The 20,853-nt window shown below is 49.6% G+C and overlaps 1 protein-coding gene across 9 annotated transcripts in view; it reads left to right on the top strand.

Moving 5' to 3' along the window:
• TET3 (tet methylcytosine dioxygenase 3) overlaps nt 1-19,116 on the top strand; it is a 117,009-nt gene extending 97,893 nt beyond the window's left edge. For all 9 annotated transcript variants that reach the window (XM_082356537.1, XM_082356536.1, XM_082356539.1 and 6 more), the window contains 6 exons: nt 1,510-1,718; nt 2,867-3,017; nt 6,301-6,390; nt 6,905-7,042; nt 10,288-10,624; nt 11,263-19,116. In XM_082356537.1, the coding sequence (XP_082212663.1) occupies nt 1,510-1,718; nt 2,867-3,017; nt 6,301-6,390; nt 6,905-7,042; nt 10,288-10,624; nt 11,263-13,070 (2,733 nt within the window). In that variant the 3' untranslated portion in view covers nt 13,071-19,116. The remainder of the gene's footprint in view (nt 1-1,509; nt 1,719-2,866; nt 3,018-6,300; nt 6,391-6,904; nt 7,043-10,287; nt 10,625-11,262) is intronic.
• Nucleotides 19,117-20,853: the final 1,737 nt, after the last annotated feature.

Raw genomic sequence — 20,853 nt, 5'->3', positions numbered from 1 at the left:
GGACAATGCTCCACGGTCGGGTAGACCTGTTGAAGTTGATAGCAAATCAAATCGAGACATTAATTGAGAACAATCAACGTCATACCACTCTGGAGATAGCCGACTTACTCAGAATATCCAGATCAAGCATTGAAAATCATTTGCACCAGCTTTGTTATGTGAATCGCTTTGATGTTTGGATCCCACATAAGTTAAGTGAAAAAAACCTTCTTGACCGTATTTCCACGTGCGATTCTCTACTCAAACTTAATGAAAACATTCTGTTTTTAAAACAAATTGTGACGGGCGATGAAAAGTGGATACTGTACAATAAGGTGGAATGGAAGAGATCGTGGGGCACGTGAAATGAACCACCACCAACCACACCAGAGGCCGTCTTCATCCAAGGAAGGTGATGTGTATATGGTGGGATTGGAAGGGAGTCCTCTATTATGAGCTCCTTCTTGAAAACCAAACGATTAATTCCAAGTACTGCTCCCAATTAGACCGACTGAAAGCAGCGCTTGACGAAAAGCGACCAGAATTAGTCAACAGAAAACGCATAATCTTCCATCAGGATAATGAAAGACCGCATGTTTCTTTGATGACCAGGCAAAAACTGTTACAGCTTGGCTGGGAAGTTCTGATTCATCTGCCATATTCACCAGACACTGCACCTTCGGATTTCCATTTATTTAGGTCTTTACAAAATTCTCTTAATGGAAAAAGTTTCAATTCCCTGGAAGACTGTAAAAGGCACCTGGAACAGTTCTTTGCTCAAAAAGAAAAAGTTTCAGGAAGAATGGAATTATGAAGTTGTCTGAAAAATGGCAGAAGGTAGTGGAACAAAAGGGTGAATACGTGGTTCAATAAAGTTCTTGGTGAAAATAAAAAATGTCTTTTATTTTTACTTAAAAACCGAAGGGAGGGCTTCCCTGGTGGCGCAGTGGTTGAGAGTCTGCCTGCCAATGCAGGGGACACGGGTTCGAGCCCTGGTCTGGGAAGATCCCACATGCCGCGGAGCAACTAGGCCCGTGAGCCACAGTTACTGAGCCTGCGCGTCTGGAGCCTGTGCCCCGCAACAAGAGAGGCCGCGATAGTGAGAGGCCCGCGCACCGCGATGAAGAGTGGCCCCCGCTTGCCGCCAATGGAGAAAGCCCTCGCACAGAAACGAAGACCCAACACAGCCATAAATAAATAATAAATTAATTAATTAAAAAAAAAAAACCGAAGGGACTTTTTGGCCAACTCGATATTCTTATCCCTAAGTCTATATACATCACCAATGACTTAGGTTTTGTAGTAATTATTTTTTTTATTTTGCTTTTTAATGTTTTTCTTTCCCTGATTATAATGGTCCTTTAGCCTGTGCGGTTGCTGTCGCCAAGGTGTGACGCCCCTGGTACACTGCCCTAAAGATCTGCACCCCCAGGTCTGTTGGGCAGAGGTGAGGGGCTGTGGCATCCGTGCAGAGGAGCATGGGTGCCCGGCTCCTGTGGTTCACAGCACCCCCGCCCCACCTCCCTGCAGGTGATCCGCAGGCACACGCTGGAAGAGAAGCTGCTCTGCCTCGTGCGGCACCGGGCGGGCCACCACTGCCAGAATGCCGTGATCGTCATCCTCATCCTGGCCTGGGAGGGCATCCCCCGAAGCCTCGGAGACACCCTCTACCAGGAGCTCACCGATACCCTCCGGAAGTACGGGAACCCCACCAGCCGGAGATGTGGCCTCAACGATGAGTATGTGGACGGTCCCAGTGGGCAGTCCCAGTGGGCAGGGGTGGGGCAGTGGAGTCAGGGCCCTGTGTGTCCTGCAGAGTTAGGACTGTGGTGGAAAGAATGCTTACTTACGGATCTGTCCTGGGGTCAGGCCCTGGCTGGGGAGGGTCTGTTGACTCAGCTTAGCTTTGCTTTCCGCCCCAGATTGACTCTGAGGCTCTAATAGTGGTAACAAGTGTGGAAAAGTGTGAGTGCCCTGCTAATATAAGGCATCAGTGGTATTCACAAGACCTACCCTTATAGGGTCCCCTCCCCCATTTTTAAAATTAAGATATTTTTACTTACAGTAAAATTCATCCTTTGAGGTATACAGTTTGGAGAATTTGACAGATGCTTACAGTCATGTAGCCACTGCCACAATCAAGATATAGAAGAGTTCCATCACCCCCCAGACTCCACCGTGCCCCTTTATAGCCAGGCACTTCTCCCCACCCCTGGCAAACACAAATCTTGTTTCCTGTCCCTGTAGGGTTGCCTTTACAAGAGTGTCATATGAATGGAACCATACAGCATATGGCCTCCTGAGTCTTGCTTCTTTCCCTGGGCACCGTGTTTCTGAGTTTCATCTATGGATGTGTGTATCAGTAGCTCATTCCTTTTCACCACTGAGTAGTATTCCACTGTGTGGGTGTGTCACAATTTGTTTATTCATTCCCCAGTTGGAGGGCATTTGGGTTGTTTCTGGATTTTATTAAGTGTTGAATGGCAAAGTCAATGTTCATTTGTTTAAAGGCCTGTCAGCACCTGGGCCTGCAAGAAGCAGGCATGTGGTTCACATTATTCCCGTTTGTGTGGTCAGTGTTGGAGCTGGTCAAGATATTAGAGTTAAGGCAAAGTGTAAACGTTATTGGGTTTTTGATTAGATCCTTCCCAGCCATCTCAGACAACCCGTGTGCTTCTCCCCGCAGCAGACTCTCAGACTTCAGGCTCAGGGGTGGGAGCCAAACAGGCTGCTCAGAGCTGATTCTCTGCCCACAAGGGTAGAGATTTGGGAAAGGAGTTGAGGGCAGGGAAGGATGTCATGGCCGTCACTGGGAAGCCAGAGGGAGGGGGAAAATTCCAGAACTAAAAATGTGCCTTGTGTGCCTAACATGTGATATATGTTGCAGCCGTACCTGCGCTTGCCAAGGCAAAGACCCAAATACCTGTGGTGCCTCCTTCTCCTTCGGTTGTTCCTGGAGCATGTACTTCAATGGCTGCAAATATGCTCGGAGCAAGACTCCTCGCAAGTTCCGCCTCGCGGGAGACAACCCCAAAGAGGTGAGCACAGCCCCACAGGGAGCGTGGGACCCTCCCACTCACCCTGTTCCACCTGCTGCCTTTAATAGTCCCGGTGGGACGTAGGATTAGCACACTGTGACTCAGATGTGTAGAAAATGGAACTTCCATTTTTTTTTTTTTAAACTGACCTTATCTTGCAGTGAAATAAGGTATGTGGGGTGTAGTGTGGAGGTATACGATGAGTGAAAAATTAGACTTACCAATTATAGGTACCTCAGACTCTTGCAGTTTAGAAAAGTCTCTTTAAGGTAAATGTTCAGATTCCTCATTAGAATTTGACCCTCTTGGGGCTTCCCTGGTGGCGCAGTGGTTGAGAATCTGCCTGCCAATGCAGGAGACACGGGTTCGAGCCCTGGTCTGGGAAGATCCCACATGCCACGGAGCAGCTAGGCCCGTGAGCCACAATTACTGAGCCTGCACGTCTGGAGCCTGTGCTCCGCAACAAGAGAGGCCGCGATAATGAGAGGCCCGCGCACCGCGATGAAGAGTGGCCCCCGCTTGCCGCAACTAGAGAAAGCCCTCTAACTAAACGAAGACCCAACACAGCCATAAATAAATAAATAAATAAAATTAAAAAAAAAAAAAAGAATTTGACCCTCTTAAAGGGTTATTTCTCCCCTCCATTCTTCTCAAGACATCTTTCTGGGTGTGAGGTGTGGCACAAAGAGGGGCCTCTGGGCCTCAGGCCACCCTCTGGCCAATGCTGGACGTCCCGAGTGTCCCTCATCCTGCCTGGCTGCTGGGCCCACATCTCTGTGCACTTGTCCAGTTGTCCAGGTCCTTGGTGTCTCCTTGCTGGGGGCCTGGCACGGTCCTTGGGCACTGGACTGGCATCCACATGGTATGGCCACTAGGCCTGAGGCCTCCTCCCGCCCACCAGAGCTCCTCCCCAACCCAGTGACAGCAGGACAAGGGGCCTCAGGGTCTCCTCTGCAGGCCGAGCTTAGGCTGGGAACCAGAAGTGTCAGGTCAGGTCGCCTCCCACTCCGCCACTTCTCTGTTGCCCTGGTTGTGAGGACCATCCCGAGGGGGTCTCCACTTGGAGTCCAGATGCAAAGCAGGCACAGGCCTGAGTGGGCTCTCTGTCATGTCCCCTCCAGCCTCCCTGCCTCCTGCCTCCCTGCCTCCTGCCTCCTGCCTCCCTGCTTCCTGCCTCCTGCCTCCTGCTTCCTGCCTCCTGCCTCCCTGCCTCCTGCCTCCTGCCTCCTGCCTCCCTGCCTCCAGCCTCCCTGCTTCCTGCCTCCCTGCCTCCTGCCTCCCTGCCTCCTGCCTCCTGCCTCCTGCCTCCTGCCTCCCTGCCTCCAGCCTCCCTGCTTCCTGCCTCCCTGCCTCCTGCCTCCTGCCTCCCTGCCTCCTGCCTCCTGCCTCCTGCCTCCTGCCTCCCTGCCTCCTGCCTCCTGCCTCCTGCCTCCCTGCCTCCAGCCTCCCTGCTTCCTGCCTCCCTGCCTCCTGCCTCCTGCCTCCTGTCTCTGCTACCGTGAGGGGGGTACTGGATCCAGGCAGTACCTTGATCCCAGTCTCTACCTTCCAAACCTCTCCAAGCTCCTTTTACCAGAAGGGCTTCCCCCTTTTCTAGGGGACAGGGACTGTCCTGGGGCACATTTTTTTTTTACACTACATGTAAATTTCTATGCTCAGACTTCCAAGCTTTGCTTTTCAGAAATAAAAGGAAGCATGTCCAAATTTAGAACCCCTTTTTTCCCCTCAAAGCCCAGCTTTCTGACTATTACACGACCTAGTCTAAGAGTCTGATTTGACACTAGACTTTTACTTATGGCAGTGCCTGGCCTCCCCCAGAAGCAGCAAATGCAGTTGCTTCAATGAATGGAGGAGTCCCAGTGCCACCAGCAACTAGGAATTACCATGAATGAAAATAATTGCTTTAATTTCTCACAGATACTTTCCCTGTTCCGTCAGCTACCATTTCCTGTGCACTTCCTAAGTGCTGGGTACTCTGCCCAGCACCTCACAGGTGTCTCACTTAATCTCACGACAGCCTGAGGATCTAGGCGCTATTACTGCTCCCTTGACACGCGAGGCAAATGGCTTGCCCAGGGCCATGTGACAGTGATGATGAAGTCAGCATTTAAACCCTGGCCTGTGTTTCCCCAGAGCTCACAAGCCTCACCCCCCGTGTTGTGCTGGCTTCAGGCCCACTATGCTGGTGGCAGCATCTGGAAGGCGGCCAGGGAGGTGCAGCGAGGCTGGCTGGCAACTCTGGCCGCCCTGCTGGACAGACAGCTGAGCCATTGGTCTCACCCTTCCATTTCTAATTCTGTGAGTTTGGTACCTTCTTTCTTCCCTCTTCCTCTTCTTTCTTCTCCATAAACTCTTCATGCCTGTGCTCAAGGCTAGCTAGGAGCCCCCATAGCCCAACTTGTTACCCTCAGAGAGCCGGAGAGAGGCTGCAGATACCTGAAACTCTCTGCCAGTCTGAGGGCTGCTGCTTCGTCGAGGGCAGCACTGTTCAGTGGAACTTTCTGTGATGATGGAAATGTTCTCTGTAGAAAACACACAGCCGTGGGAGCCACATGTAGCCACTGAGCATTTGAAATGTGGCTAGTGCAGTGGAGGGGCTGAATTTTCTTTTAATTTTTAAAATTAAAAAAAGTTTTTAAAAAATTAATTAAAACTTTTTAATTTTAAAAAAATTTTTATTTAATTTTAATTAAAATGAATTTATATTTCAATAGCCACACGTGGCTTGTGACTAAACACATGAGATGGTGCGGGTCTAAAGGACAGAACATTGCAGTCTGGCTGTGTGCCTGGCTCGTGATGGGCGCTGGGCCTGGCTGGCTGTGGGATTTCTAGCACAAGCGTCACCCCCCCCCCCCGCCTTTATTTACCTGTCTGGACCACTGCAAGAAGGACCCACGCCTGCCGCTCGTGCCTGTACACGCCTGCCATCCCACACCTCCGACCTAGGGTGTTGAGCAAGTGCTTAGCAAGAGCAGGAACCTGTTCTAGGTGTTCTGAGCGGCACTGGGCTGGAGCCTGGCAGAACAGGTGCTTAGTAGTCAGGGTGACCAGACCCTCAGGCAGTGTCTTTCCTGGTGAGCTTCAGCGTCTCCAGCATTAAAACAGACCTGGCACCGTACCCCTCCCAGAGGGAACACCGTAAAGATACCTGATGGCTCCTTACTTCCTGCCTTCCCAGTGGCAACCTGGCAGTGGTTCTAGCACGGAGGTCAATTTCCAGTGTGCAGACTTTGCCAGGCAGGGCTGCCCTGGAGGTGTGTGACTGTTCTTCTGTCCACAGGAAGAAGTGCTCCGGAAGAGTTTCCAGGACCTGGCCACCGAAGTTGCTCCCCTGTATAAGCGGCTGGCCCCCCAGGCCTATCAGAACCAGGTACTGGGTCTTGGGCTGTTCTGTGCCCACATGTCACCCACATCTCTGCCCAGGCTCCCTGAAGTGGGGGAACGGCAGAGTGGGTTCCTTACGGGAAAAGCCCAGCCAGAGCTAGAGCAGTGATCTTTGTTAAGGTCTTTGTTAAGACCCCTTGTTTACACCAAGCTAACCACATCCCAGGCTGTCTCTCCTGTATCCTTGGTCTTTGTCTCTCTCCCCTTAATTATCCTCCACCTCCTCTGCTGTGGTTTCTACTAGGGAGGCTTGAGTTTCTCTCACCTGTCACTTCTGCACCCCACAGACGAGGTGAGAAGGACTTGAGATAACCCGGAAGGAAGTAACCCCTTATAGGGACTTCAGCCAGAAAACCTCCCTCCTACAGCCCAAGTACAAGATGGCTGTGGTCCTTAACCTCCTTCCTCCCTCCTTCCCTCTAAGACCTGGCCTCCCCCATGCCGAATCAGGGCCACTCACCTCAGGTCACTCGAGCAGCTGTCCTTGGCCATCCACACAGGTGACCAATGAGGAAATAGCGATTGACTGCCGCCTGGGGCTGAAGGAAGGGCGGCCCTTCTCAGGGGTCACGGCCTGCATGGACTTCTGTGCCCACGCCCACAAGGACCAGCATAACCTCTACAACGGGTGCACGGTGGTAAGGAAGCCTGTGACCTGTCACAGCCCCACCTGCGAGACGATCCTGGGAGGGCGCACACCTGTTCTCTGCAGATAGGTGGGCTCAAGGCAGGGAGGGACCCTGCCAGACTGCCTGCTCCTGCCCACTTCTCTGGGAAATGCAGGGGCAAGGCTGGCTTGGGTGCTGCAGAATGCAGCCTCTTGGGCACCCAGTGTCTCCCAGTTCTCTAAAGTGTGGCTCCAGGTCTCTCTGAGCACTTGGATTTAAGTCCAAACAACCTTTTGATTCATTCATTGAGCAAATGTTTATTGTGCCTCAGGTACTGCTCTAGATGCCGGGGAATAAACTGGACAGAGTGCTGCCCAAAAATGTGATATAATGTCCAGTAGCAAGGAAGGCTGTGAGGAGAAGATGAAGTAGGGTAAGGGATGAAATGACAGCAGATGCTATTTTAGATGACGTGGAGAGAGGCCTGTATGAGGAGGGGCACCTGAGCAGAGACGCGGAAGTAAGGGACTGAATGCATGAGGGTGGGGTACTCCAGGCAGAAGGACCAGCACAGGCAAAGGCTCAGAGGAGTGAGATTAGAGGGGCAGGGAGGGGTGAGGTCGCAGGGAGCATGGCAGGCTGGGAGGGCTGTGGGTTGTGCTCTAAGTGTGATGGGAAGCCCTAAGATCTCATTTATAAAGTCAGAAGCACTCTCTTGCTCCTGCAGATGGAGAATAAAATATGTTGGGGTAGGGGTGGGTGGGGGAGAATCAGAGCAAGCAGGCCAGGTAGGAGGCTGGGACACTTGTTCAGGCCAGAGGTGACAGGGCTTGGGCAGGAGTGAGGGTGGGGCGTGGGGAGTAATTGGACAGGTTGTGGGTTGATTTTGAAGGCGTAACTGAGAGTCGTTGCTGATGGGGTGGACCTAGGATGTGTGAGTTGCTTGAGCAACTAGGCAAGTGTTGGTGTTTACTGAGATGTAGAATATCAGGAGAGACCAGTTTTGGGGTGAAAATCAATAATTCTTTTTTGAGATGCCTGCTAGATGTCCAGGTGGAGATGTAGAGTAGGCAGGGGTGAGGGAGGGTCTGGAGAAATGAATTTGAGACTGGAGAGCGCTGAGTTCATAGTTAGGACCATGAGCCTGGATGCAGGCCCCAGAAGAGTGAGTGCAGATGGAAAAGAGAGGATGAGAAGCAAGATGGGGCAGGCTTCTGTCTACACTGTATTGTGAGGGTTTCTAGCTGAAATACAGAGAAAGAAGGGTGGGCCCTCCAGGATTAGGAGAGGGGTAGGGAAGGAGGATGGGGCACTGAGAGATAGGAGCACAGGGAGGTTATTTGGATCCCAGAGCTTCTGGAGTTTGGAGTGAAAAATAAGTTTTTTCCAAAAATAAATAATGTTTTTTGTTCTAATTAAACAATAATTTATTGTAAAAACTAATTTTAATAATATGAGAAAGTATAAAGTAAAAACGCCTGAAATCTCATAGGTAACCTGTGTTAGCATTGTGATGACCACCCATTCAGACACCTGAATGTATGTGTGTGTGCACAGTTGTATACATTTTACACACTATGTGTACGTGCTGTTCCAGGATCTTGCTTTTCTTGACTCAAGAATACGTGGTGGACAACTTGCTGGTCGGTGGATATAGGCAGCGTGTTCTAAGGCTGTGTGACCGGTCTCCTATGGGTGGCAGTCAGTGCTTTCGTACTGCTCTATAAACCACAGGGAGGGCGTCCTCAGCACAGCTTCGTGCAGTGGCCCCAGGATAAGGACACTTACAGCCTTGGAGTGCTCATTTGGCAGCTTACTGGGCAGCAGTAGGGTTTGTCAGGAGGCAGAGAGGGGAGAGAATAGCCCAGAGCTTTACTGGGGATTTCGTAGAAAGGAATGGGCAAGGTAGGATAAGTAAGCTGAATAAGTTTAGGATGGATAGTTTGAATAATTTCTGCAGGCTCTGGGCTATAGAGGTGGTCCCTAGTTGTCAATACCTAGCCCTGGGGTGATTTAAGGCAGAGAGAATATTTGCTTGGTGTGTGAGAGTTTTATAAAGGAGATGGTTGGGGGTGGGGACTCTGGATTGGTTGGTTTGTGTATCAAAGTTGCACTGGCAGGGGATCATTTGCTATCTATAGGAATTAGCTAGTCTTAGGGGAGGGACAGTCCCTCCAGGATCAAGGCCCCAAATGCCAGAACATCAGGAATACAGAAAATAAAATATAGTCAATATAAGAGTAAAACGTAAACGAGAAAAAAATCAATCAAACCTTATTAGTAATCAGAGAAACACATACCAACGACGAGATACATTTTGATAACAGGCAAAAAGTTTTAAAGAAATTAATAGCAAAAGTATCAGCAAAAGTATAGGAAAATTGAAACTCATTCTGCCAGTGTAAGTGAAACACTGATGATAATCATTTTGGAGCACAGTTTGGCAATATGTGGCGGTTCTACCTTACAGTGTTTATTCTAAGGAATTAAGTATCTTAGAAAATTCAGTGAAAAGGATAAAAGTATTATTTATGATAGGGAAACAGGTTTAAATGGTCATGAGGGATTAGTTAAATTAACACATTGATACAGTGTAATAATATTGTGTGGCTCTTAAATCATATTGGGGAAGCATATTTAACATGAAAGAAAATATACTGTGTTAAGAAAAAAAGTTATTCTAAAACTGTATGCATAATATAAATGATCCTATTTAATTATTAAAAAGTGAGTGTATATATGACCAAGTACATACAAGGGTTATTTCTAGTTGGTGGGATTATGGAGATAATTTTTATGTCCTTTGTGCTGGCCTAAATGTTCTACAACCAGCACATATAATTTTCAATTTTAAGGGCAAAAGGAGGCTGAGTGTTGAAGGCAAGGAGGATAATGGTGGAAGGTCCGAGGTCTGTGTGATGACATGTAATGGCAATGATGGCAGTGGAGGGCAGAGCACATCTCCCAGTCGTGACCTGGCCCCTTTCTGGCCGTGTGACCCTGGGCCGGTCATCTTATCCCCCCAGAGCCTTGTTAGACAAAGTGAATGGATGTGCTCTGAAAACTGTCGAGCAGACCCTAAACGCTGGAGATTCCGTTACTCTCTAAAGCAAGACAAATGCGCTTTTCAGTTGCTCCGGAGAGTACTAGTGGATAGCTGGGGCTGGGACGGTGTGGGGAAGGGGCGGCCTTGTGTGCGGGATGCTGAGCCCCTCCCCCCCAGTGTCTGGCTACCACAACCCCATGCACCCTCCCCGTCTCTCTGTCTGGGGCAGGTCTGCACCCTGACCAAGGAAGACAATCGCTGCGTGGGCAAGATTCCCGAGGACGAGCAGCTGCACGTACTCCCCTTGTACAAGATGGCCAACACGGATGAGTTTGGCAGCGAGGAGAACCAGAACGCCAAGGTGGGCAGCGGGGCCATCCAGGTGCTCACCGCCTTCCCCCGCGAGGTCCGGCGCCTGCCGGAGCCTGCCAAGTCCTGCCGCCAGCGGCAGCTGGAAGCCAGGAAGGCGGCAGCTGAGAAGAAGAAGGTTCAGAAGGAGAAGCTGAGCACTCCTGAGAAGATCAAGCAGGAGGCCCTGGAGCTGGCTGGCATCCCCACTGACCCAGGTGTGTGGGGAGAGGGTGCCCGGCAGGGGTGGCACGGGCACTGTTGGGTGGGGGGGGCCCTGGACGGCTCCCTTACCACCCCTCTTCCTGCCTTGAGATAGAATTCCATACAGAAAAGTACTGGGTTGGGGGGGGGGGTCTCTCAGCCACCTGGACCATCAGTTATCTTAATTTTGTCAGTCAGCGCCATAGCTGCAGCAGCCCCGGGAAACCAGGCCAGATGGGAGGCACCTGGGAGCCAAATGAAGGCAGTCTCCCTGTCTTCCCAGAGGGCAGCTGGGCGTGCCCCGGCTCACCCGCTCTCCTCGCTGCGGGTCTGCGGAAAGTACCAAGGCGCCAGGCGCGTGGTCTGCGGCAGGGTTTTCAGGTGTGGGGCGGCCCTCGTCCCTGCCATGGCTGGCACGAGGGGGCTTCAGTGAGGCCGGGTGGAGCTCGCTAGAGTCGGGAAGAATGACAGCACCAGAGCCCTGGGCTCTGCCTGCTGCTCTTCGGGGGCTTCGCCCCACTGCGCGGCCCTGGGAGCGAGTCCGGCCTCACTCATCTCGCCCGCCCAGCAGAGGACACCTCTTGGCGAGAGGGAGCGTCCGTCTCTGTGCTTCTCTGTGCTTCTTCTCTGTCTTGCCTCCTGTCCTCCTCAGGCCTGTCTCTGAAGGGTGGATTGTCCCGGCAAAGCCTGAAGCCCTCCCTCAAGGTGGAGCCACAGAACCACTTCAGCTCCTTCAAGTACAGCGGCAACGCGGTGGTGGAGAGCTACTCGGTGCTGGGCAGCTGCCGGCCCTCCGACCCGTACAGCGTGGACAGCGTGTACTCCTACCACTCCTACTATGCACAGCCCGGCCTGGCCTCCGTCAACGGCTTCCACTCCAAGTACGCGCTTCCGTCATTTGGCTACTATGGCTTTCCATCCAGTAACCCCGTCTTCCCCTCTCAGTTCCTGGGTCCTGGCACCTGGGGGCACAGTGGCAGCAACAGCAGTTTTGAGAAGAAGCCAGACCTCCACGCTCTGCACAACAGCCTGAGCCCAGCCTACGGTGGTGCTGAGTTTGCCGAGCTGCCTGGCCAGGCTGTTCCCACAGACACCCACCACCACCCTGCTCCTCACCACCAGCAGCCTGCTTATCCAGGCCCCAAGGAGTATCTGCTTCCCAAGGCCCCCCAGATCCACCCAGTGTCCAGGGACCCCTCTCCCTTTGTACAGAGCTCCAGTTGCTACAGCAGATCCATCAAGCAAGAGCCGGTAGATCCACTGGTCCACGCCGAATCTGTACCCAGAGAGCCTGGCAAGATGGTCAGAATGCCTTTGCCCGAGGCGTCTCAGAATGGGGGACCCAATCACCTATGGGGACAGTACTCAGGAGGCCCAAGCGTGTCCCCCAAGAGGACTAACAGTGTGGGTGGCAGCTGGGGTGTGTTCCCTCCTGCGGAGAGCCCTGCCGTTGTCCCCGATAAGCTCAGTTCTTTTGGGGCTGGCTGCCTGACCCCTTCCCACTTCCCAGATGGCCAGCATCAGTGGGGGTTATTCCCTGGCGAGGGGCAGCAGCCGGCCCCCCAGCCTGGAGGACGGCTGCGGGGCAAGCCGTGGAGCCACTGCAAGTTTGGGGACAGCGCCTCGGCCTCGGCCGGGCCCAGCCTAACGGAGAAGCCATGGGCGGTAGGAGCCGGGGATTTCAACTCTGCCCTGAAAGGTGGTCCCAGATTCCAAGACAAGCTTTGGAGCCCCCTGAAAGGGGAGGAGGCAAGGATTCCAACCCCGGGGGTGAGCCAGCTGGACAAAGCCTGGCAGTCCTTTGGCATGCCCCTTGGCCCCAGTGAGAAGCTGTTCGGGGCCCTGAAGTCCGAGGAGAAGCTGTGGGATCCCTTCAGCCTGGAGGAGGGGACGGCGGAGGAGCCCCCCAGCAAGGGCACGGTCAAGGAGGAGAAGGGCGGCGGAGGCAGCGGCGCTGGTGGGGCAGAGGAGGAGGAGGAGGAGCTGTGGTCCGACAGTGAACACAACTTCCTGGACGAGAATATCGGCGGCGTGGCCGTGGCCCCCGCTCACGGCTCCATCCTCATCGAGTGCGCCCGGCGGGAGCTGCACGCCACCACGCCCCTCAAGAAGCCCAACCGCTGCCACCCCACCCGCATCTCGCTGGTCTTCTACCAGCACAAGAACCTCAACCAGCCCAATCACGGGCTGGCCCTCTGGGAGGCCAAGATGAAGCAGCTGGCAGAGAGGGCACGGGCGAGACAGGAGGAGGCCGCCCGGCTGGGCCTGGGCCAGCAGGAGGCCAAGCTGTATGGGAAGAAGCGCAAGTGGGGGGGCGCCGTGGTCGTCGAGCCCCGGCATAAGGAAAAGAAGGGGCTTGTCCCCACCCGGCAGGCGCTGGCCGTGCCCACGGACTCAGCAGTCACCGTGTCCTCGTATGCCTACACGAAGGTCACGGGCCCCTACAGCCGCTGGATCTAGGTGCCAGGGTGCCAAGGAGCCAGCGTACCTCAGCGTCGGGCCAGGCCCGAGCTGCCTCTGTGGTGCTTTCGCCCTCACACCTGGGGGCGGGTTGGGGGTGCAGAAGTCTTTTTATCTATATATACATATATAGATACGCATATATATGTATTTATGGTCCAAACCTCAGAACTGACCCGCCCCTCCCTTCCCCCCGATTCCCCAGCACTTTGAAGAAGAAACTACGGCTGTCGGGTGATTTTTTTCGTGATCTTAATATTTATATCTCCACGTTGGTTTTTTTCCTCCCTTGTTTGGGGGGGGGCCTTTTATTTTCTCTTGTTTTTAAAACTCTATCCTTGTATATCACAATAATGGAAAGAAAGTTTATAGTGTCCTTTCACAAAGGAGTAGTTTTAAATTCCATTTAAAATGTGTATTTATTGGATTTTTTTAAAAGTGACAATTGTAATGGTAAAGGATCGGCAGGAAAGGCCAGAAGCACTCATTCCTGCCCAGTTGTGCTGGGCCTGGTGAGCCTGGCCCTCTTGGGAGCTGACAAGGTTCTCTCAGCCATCGGCCCCTCATGAGCCAAGTGCAGGTTGTAGCCACCCACTGCATCCCTCCTGACAGACATGCCTTCCCTTCAGGGGAGGGAGCCCTCAGGACAGCTTCTGTCCTCTCCGGTAGGATGGGAGAATCTGTAGAAAAACAGCTGGGGTCCCTTTTCCAGTCACCGGCTTGGAGTCGGGGATGGGGGCAGGTGCGCCCCAGGCCAGGCACCTGAGATGCTGGCATAGATTTTCCCAGAAACCAGGTTGGAAGTAGACAGCTTCAAGCTTGCTAGTCTCCACACTGAATCCTCTCTGTCCCTTAGCTATCAAGTCATGTGATACCGTGGTCCCCTCGGCAGCACCTCGGGATGGAGCTGGAATCAAGAGGTTCTCGGGAGCCTTTTCCACCGAGCTGACTAGCCAACGAATACTGGCTGGAAGGAATTTGTCTTAGTGGCAGGTTTTTTTTTTTAAAAAATGCCCCAAAGTCTGTGCTGATACCGAAAAGGGCTACTGTATCTTTAAAAACAGGAAGTTGAACCCAAGCTGTGAAAAGCCAGCGGTGCTGTGTGCAGCGCTGCGCAGAGCCTGGTGCTGTAGTGTTGTGCTGGGACTTCCTTGACTCGGGCAGGCTGCATCTGCAGGAGCTCCGCACAGCAGTGTGACAGCAGTAACGCATCTCCTTATCCCTGGATTTCACATTGGACAATGGTGCATGCCTCATACCTGAGCCCACCTCCTCCATGCTATCATTTGGGGAGTGGGCCTACACTTAATGATTTTAAAATGCAAGAGTCAAACATTTTCAGCAGGTAGCTATGATTTTCCTCCCTAATTGGTGCCATTTCTCTATTTGGTCATTTTCTCCTTTCCTTCCTCCCCTCTCCACCCACTTGAACATGCCCGTTCTAAAATTCTGGTGCATTCATTCAGTTCTTTGAAATGAGAATGTGGTGCTTAATTTTTTCAACATTGTTGAGAGAGGTTGGGCCTGACAGGCGGAAGCAACGTGCGTTGACAGCAAGTCAGACTTCTTGGAGTGTCTGTTTTTCCTGTGGTATTAGCAGAAATTATATCCAGCTACCCATGTGGATGTGTGTGGTGAGTGGGAGGCTTCATAAGGACACAGAGGGGAATATGGCCCCACAGTGAATGACAGCCAAGCCCTGAGATAAACATCAGATATTTATTGAGCAGTTTTATTCAGATGTGGGTCTTCATAAAATGAGTTTAACAATCAGATGATGATGCTAAAGGCAAGTTCCTGAGCTTCCAGGTGCCTTGTGTAAGAGCTGAGAATTGGCCCGCTGGGTGTTTACTGTAACTGTTCCAGAAGCACTGGCGGAGAGTCGCTGTGAGATGTCCTGAGCATTTATGTGGTCTGGTTTTAACTGTAAATAGTGAAAAAAAAATTTTTTTAAGCACTTTTGCCTAGATTTAAACAGCAACTTGAAAAAAAGTATGTTTTAACATGTAATTGTGGGAGAAATTGTAAATAGTAGCTGAATATTTAACGTGCTTTGTCTATCCTTCACTTTTACCATATTCTGTAAAGTTGCATTTATTTTACAGGACAAAAATGAAATATTATTGCTTTTGAAATAAGTACCCAAGAGCTTATCAGGATTTCGAATTATTCAGAACTCAGATTTATAGGAAAACCTCTGACCTTCAGTTTGACAAGCTAAAGGAAGCAGAGTCTTTAATGAGCATGCTGATTTTCTAGTTTTGAGGAAAAGTTGGGTCCTTTAAATGCTATTTTGCTTATCGCATCAGTACTTTTATGCAGGTCTCATTTGACTCCGTGCTTAGGTAGATGCGGGGGTGCCTTGAAAACTTCATTTTAAATTATCTTAAGCAAGAAATACAGTATTTTACAAAACATTTGGAGAATGTGACCGTCTGTATGACCCGGGAAAGCCCCAGGTTGGCTGTTGGTTTGGAAGGTCCTGAGTGTAACCCAGGTGATTCTGATGCTTGGCATGTATGAATCTCCTTGATGTGTGTTAAGTAGACCCTTCCCCTCATCCCCCTTTGGTAGCAAAGCCATTAGATGAAAGAAGAAACCAATACAAGCTAAAAGCATGTGATGTCTGTCCCCCCAGCCCAAACAGCCTTCGGTTCATAAATTCTAGATCAGCAAATAGGCTGCTGAGAAGTGAGTCAAGAGGCAGTCTCCATTGGACGTCCCCATGCCCTTCAGAACGGTGTTTCAGAAATTAGGTGGTGCTGTTGCCATGCTCAAGCCCATGCTGATTTTTACACACTACATGTATAACCTACCTCAAATCTCAGTCATTAAATTAGCATGCTTTAGACGTATGTTGAAAAAGTAACTATGCACAGCTCTTTATCCCCCCCCCCCTTGCTGCTGAAGGTTTCTTAAAGAGAAAAATCAAATTTTTATTTTTTACTGGCACTATCATTTTTTAAGTCCTAAAGATGATTAACAGACATTTTTATCATGAGAAGAAAAATAAAGCCATTGCAACTAAAGAACCTAACAGCATGATCAAGTTTTAATAATAGTATAGCAGCGGAAATGATGGAGTCTTAGAGTCATCCCCCAGTGTGCCCTGTCCACAGACGCCATCCACGTGCAGTGCAGACATATGGTTCTTCTTCTGTTTTGTTTTCCCCGCCTTTTGCTTGCAAGGAAAGTACTTGCAAAGTTTTGTGCTAAGAGGTTTTTTAAAATAAAAATCGCTTTGTGGCAGGTTCTCGCAAAATAACTGGTGCTAGCTCAAGAAACCGTTATCTGACCATCAGAGATCTTGAGTAAGGTGTTTCATGGATTTTGAGGTTTCTTGTTTTTGTTGTTGTTTGGTGTGTTTTTTGGCAGGGCCTAGGTTTCCCACACTCTGGCTTCGTGGGTACTGCTTTGCTGTCTCACTGAGATGACAGATATGCATGGAAAGAGATCATACCCACCCCTCTTGGTCCTTTCACCAGCCTCTTTTGGAAACAGTAGTTTGCAGAACAAGGGACTTTTACAGTGCTAAAGTAAGGAAAGAAGAGCAGATCTTAATTGCTTTGTACCAGACAGCAGTGGGTGTGTGAGGACGGGTGACAGTGAGTAAGTAGATGGTAACCTGAATTCCATTGAGAGAACCCGGCCAGGCTTCATGAAGTTAACCACCGCCAGATCTCACACCAAGGCAGTGCTGTGGAAAATTAAAATGATAGCCCTGACGTGCCTCAACCAGTCTCTCTTTCCTTTTGTTACTGAAGTGTGTTTTATGGACTAGGAAGCATTTTTATGAATTGAAATAGTATAAATAAAATGGTGCTATGGTGTTTTAATGTGACTGTCCCTGATCCTGTCCTGCTGAGGTGCTATCAAGGTTCTGAAACCACAACCAACCAAAAACAAGGTGGGCTCCAGTCTCTCTTGGCTTCTCCCCCCCTCCCCCCTTTTGGTGCTGTCTCCTTAGACCTCTGTTTACGTGCTAGAACCTGCTCTGAGCAGTTTTTCTGTTTTGTTTTATTCTTCCCTTGCTGGCCAAATAGAAAGGCAAGTCTCGAAGGCAGCCAGCCCCCTTACTACCACGGGGAATGGGCTTGACGGGGAATGGGCCTGCCTGGCTTGGAGGTGGCGGGAGCTCTCATTTCACATCTGTCCTCTTAGGCCTGATAAGAAAGGAGGTGTGAAGGGCTTTTCTTTTTTCTTTTTTTTTGGAGGAAGGGGAGTTGGGTACTCCTGCCTCTTCTAACGTGGCAGGCATTCTCATAGCCAACACACATTTTCCTCCTGCAGTCCAGGGTGCCAAGTAGATGTCTCTGAGGGTTCCAAAGGTGCTCTGCATACCAAGGTGGGCCAGATGGGCCTCCTTCCTCACCTAGCACTGGCCAGGACCATGGTGGGCAGGGGTCTCATTCCTTTGCTCCTCACAGCCTTTGCCCCAGCAATGCTTCTGCTTCTCATTGGGAACCCCTCATGTTCAAACTTAAAGGAAGGAGCTTTCTTTGCTCACTTGGTGCCACTGAGGCTCTTTTTAGTTGGTGCTATTCTAAATTTCTTCTTGGGTCCACAAAAGTTGATATTTTAAAAACTCAACAGGAAGCTCCATTTTGTGTCATCCACTGTCACAATAATTTTTTTAAATACCTCAAAAACAAAACATCATGACAACTTTGGTAAAGTAGATTCCATGAGGGTCTGATACATACAGGTTGTCCATTTGATGACATACTTGACCTTGCAGAATCTGGGGTCATTTTGTTTTTCATTCTTCAGTTAAAATGGCAGAATGCCTAAAGGAAGGACTGTGGTTGACTTTATTTCATTTCCTTTTTTTGCTTTTGAATAAAATGTGAATTTCCCATGCCCATCTCATTGAGCTTTTTCAGTCATGGTTGCTGTCATTTGAAATGACTCCCTCAAAACCTAGTTTTATTAGCCAGCTGCATCTGCTGTAGTACATGGCCAACTTCAACATACCCTGGACCAAAATGAACATTTTTTGGGGTGCATACCCCCAGCATAGGTTATACAGTCCCACACCCACATGTGCAAAGAGCTTTTCCATGTGTGAGGCCCCCGTCTTGGCGCTCCCAGCCCTTCCTTCTGCAGAGCTGCCGACAAGAGCAAAGCAATAGGCTTCTTCCCTGAGCAGAGACTGCAGCACAGAAATGCAAAGTCTGAAGTTGCTTTTTGCCTAAGAATCAGTGAGAATTGGCCTACTTCCTTGTTTGCTTCTATTCTGATATCAGGGATGCTTTTTGTAGTGGTATTGTTTGCTCTCTTTTCTTGTTTTGACTACCTGTCATTCAGGGATAACTCATCATTATTCACATGAGGATTTAAAAAATACTATTTGGCTCATTTGACCATCCAAATTTTCTTGGTTCCAGTACTTTTTTTTCTTTTGAGGGGAAAAAGGAGGAGAAAAACAGGAGCGATGTAATTTCTTTTTCACGTATTCTAATTTAAAAAAAAACAAGGACAGGTCATATTGTGGCATATTAATGCATTAGACTTCATCTAGAACCCCTGTAGCTTTTTGGTGTGTTTTATTTCTTCTCTCTTTGAATTCCTGTTTGGTTACTTGGCTTCCAATGGAGGTGAACTTAACAACCATACTTGAATATTCCGTCTTGACTTTGTAACTGTGGCTACTTGAAATGAAGTTTATCTGGGGTTGATGGATGAATGGTAGATTTTTGCAATGTCTCAAGGCAATAGGATGTGTATTATTAAACTGTAGATATTCTTAGTACAGTAAATTTATGCTGATAATTTTATTTTGTATAATTTTTACTTTTTTGTTAATATTTTTTCTTCCCACTTTATTGGTTTGCCTCCTGAGCTACCCTCCTTGCCTTCCCTTCTCCCCCAGTGTTTCAGCAGATTTAATTTAGGGTGCCTAGAAATTGCAAGTATGTATCCTTTTTTGATTTGTATTTTATTATAATTTACACAAACAACTGGGTTTGTGAACTGTATTACTCCTGGTATCTTTAAAATATTGTGGGTGTTTTAATAAATTTTATATTTATTTTTTGCACTCAAATTCTGTGTGGCTTCTTCCCCCTCGCCCCCCCCCCCACCTTGAATTGGGCCCAGATTGTGGTATTTAAGATTCCCTGTAATCCCACTGTCCCCCTGAAGGTTGTAGGTACACAAAGGAAGCCCTGACTAATAGCCTGTTCCCCTTCCACCTCCTGCATAAAGTGATGTTCAAAGACTGGCAGCTGTTAAAGCTGCTAGAAAGGGGGAAAGTAGACGGGGCCTTTTACTCGTCTGTTTCTCCTTTTGTTTGTTTTTCCCCTTTGATCTTTTCGTCCCCTTTTTCCATTCAGTTTGGAGACTCCCACCCCCTGCCCCCATTACCATTTTTCACTTCTGATGTACTGTTTGCTAAGGATTGCTGCATCCTACTCCACTCTGATGGCCTCAGCAGCACATCCAGTAGGAAGGGCCTATCTTTGGAGAGAGGAGCTTTCCCATAAGGTCCCACGCCTGGGGCTACCTCTTTTCATTCAGGTTGCCAATTCTGTTGATGGCTGAAAAGGGAACTATAAGTTGAAGAGAGGAAAAGAGAGAAGGGTAAATGGGAGGAGGAGAAACCATCCCTTCTGCTTGAAGCATCGGACTAAAATGGATTCAGCGTCTCTGAGGGACAACCAACCCCGCAGTCCACAAAGACCAGCACTCTCTCCAGTTGGTGCCAGTATCCCGTTAGGTCACTAGACAGGAAAGCTCCTCTCTGAGGACATTTGCGTGAAAACCCCATCATTCCAATAGGGGTGCCAGATGACAGCCTCGGGGGTTTCCTTCTCTGTTTCAGTTGCAAAGGAACCCTCTGGAAATGCCTGGGCACACCAGGGTTACCAGGGATTCTCACAGATGTTCGTGTGTTTTATGGAAGTGGGGTCACACTGTGTTTGGTAACCTGCTTTCCACTTGACATCTTTGAGTTGAAAGAGACCTAGTGTCCCCTTTCCCAGCCCCTGTTGCGTTGGCCCCATTTCCAGGCCCTGAGGTGAGGGGCTAGGAGATTACTGCTTCGGCAGGGACTGACTCACTACTGGATAATATAAATATGCTTTCATCTCTTCTTATACAAATTTCGTGTTAAATATAGAAAAATTAGAAGACAGGAGTTTTAAAAAATTATTTGAAATCCCACTACAAGAGAACCACATATTATTGGTCACAAACATTTTCTGAGTATTTAAATATAACTATATGTGTGTGTATATATATATATATATTTTTTTAATGGAATAAAACAATAATACCATGTTGTTATCTTTTTTCACTTAACATATCTTCAAGTATCAGTAATACAGAACTATAGTTGACCCTTGAACAACACAGTGGTTAGGCGCACCAACCCTCTGCACAAAGAGCCTAACATTATTTACTAGTCCACCCTCTGTATCTGCAGTTCCTTGGTATCTGAGGTTCCACGTCTACCCACTCAACCAACTTGGATCCCGTAGGACTGTAGTATTTACTATTGAAAAAAATCTGCGTTGGGACTTCCCTGGTAGTGCAGTGGTTAAGAATCCATGTGCCATTGCAGGGGACACGCGTTCGATCCCTGGTCCGGGAGGATCCCACATACCACGGAGCAACTAAGCCCGGGTGCCACAACTACTGAGGCCACGTGCCGCAACTACTGAAGCCCACGTGCCAAGAGCCCGTGCTCCGCAACAAGAGGTGCCACCGAAATGAGCAGCTGGAACACTGCAATGAAGAGTAGCCCCCACTCGCCCCAACTAGAGAAAGCCCACGCGCAGCA

Source organism: Balaenoptera borealis (assembly GCF_965194805.1).
Source record: "Balaenoptera borealis genome assembly, chromosome: 15".
Classification (NCBI taxonomy): Eukaryota; Metazoa; Chordata; class Mammalia; order Artiodactyla; family Balaenopteridae; genus Balaenoptera; species Balaenoptera borealis.
This window is presented reverse-complemented; position numbering and strand designations above follow the sequence as displayed.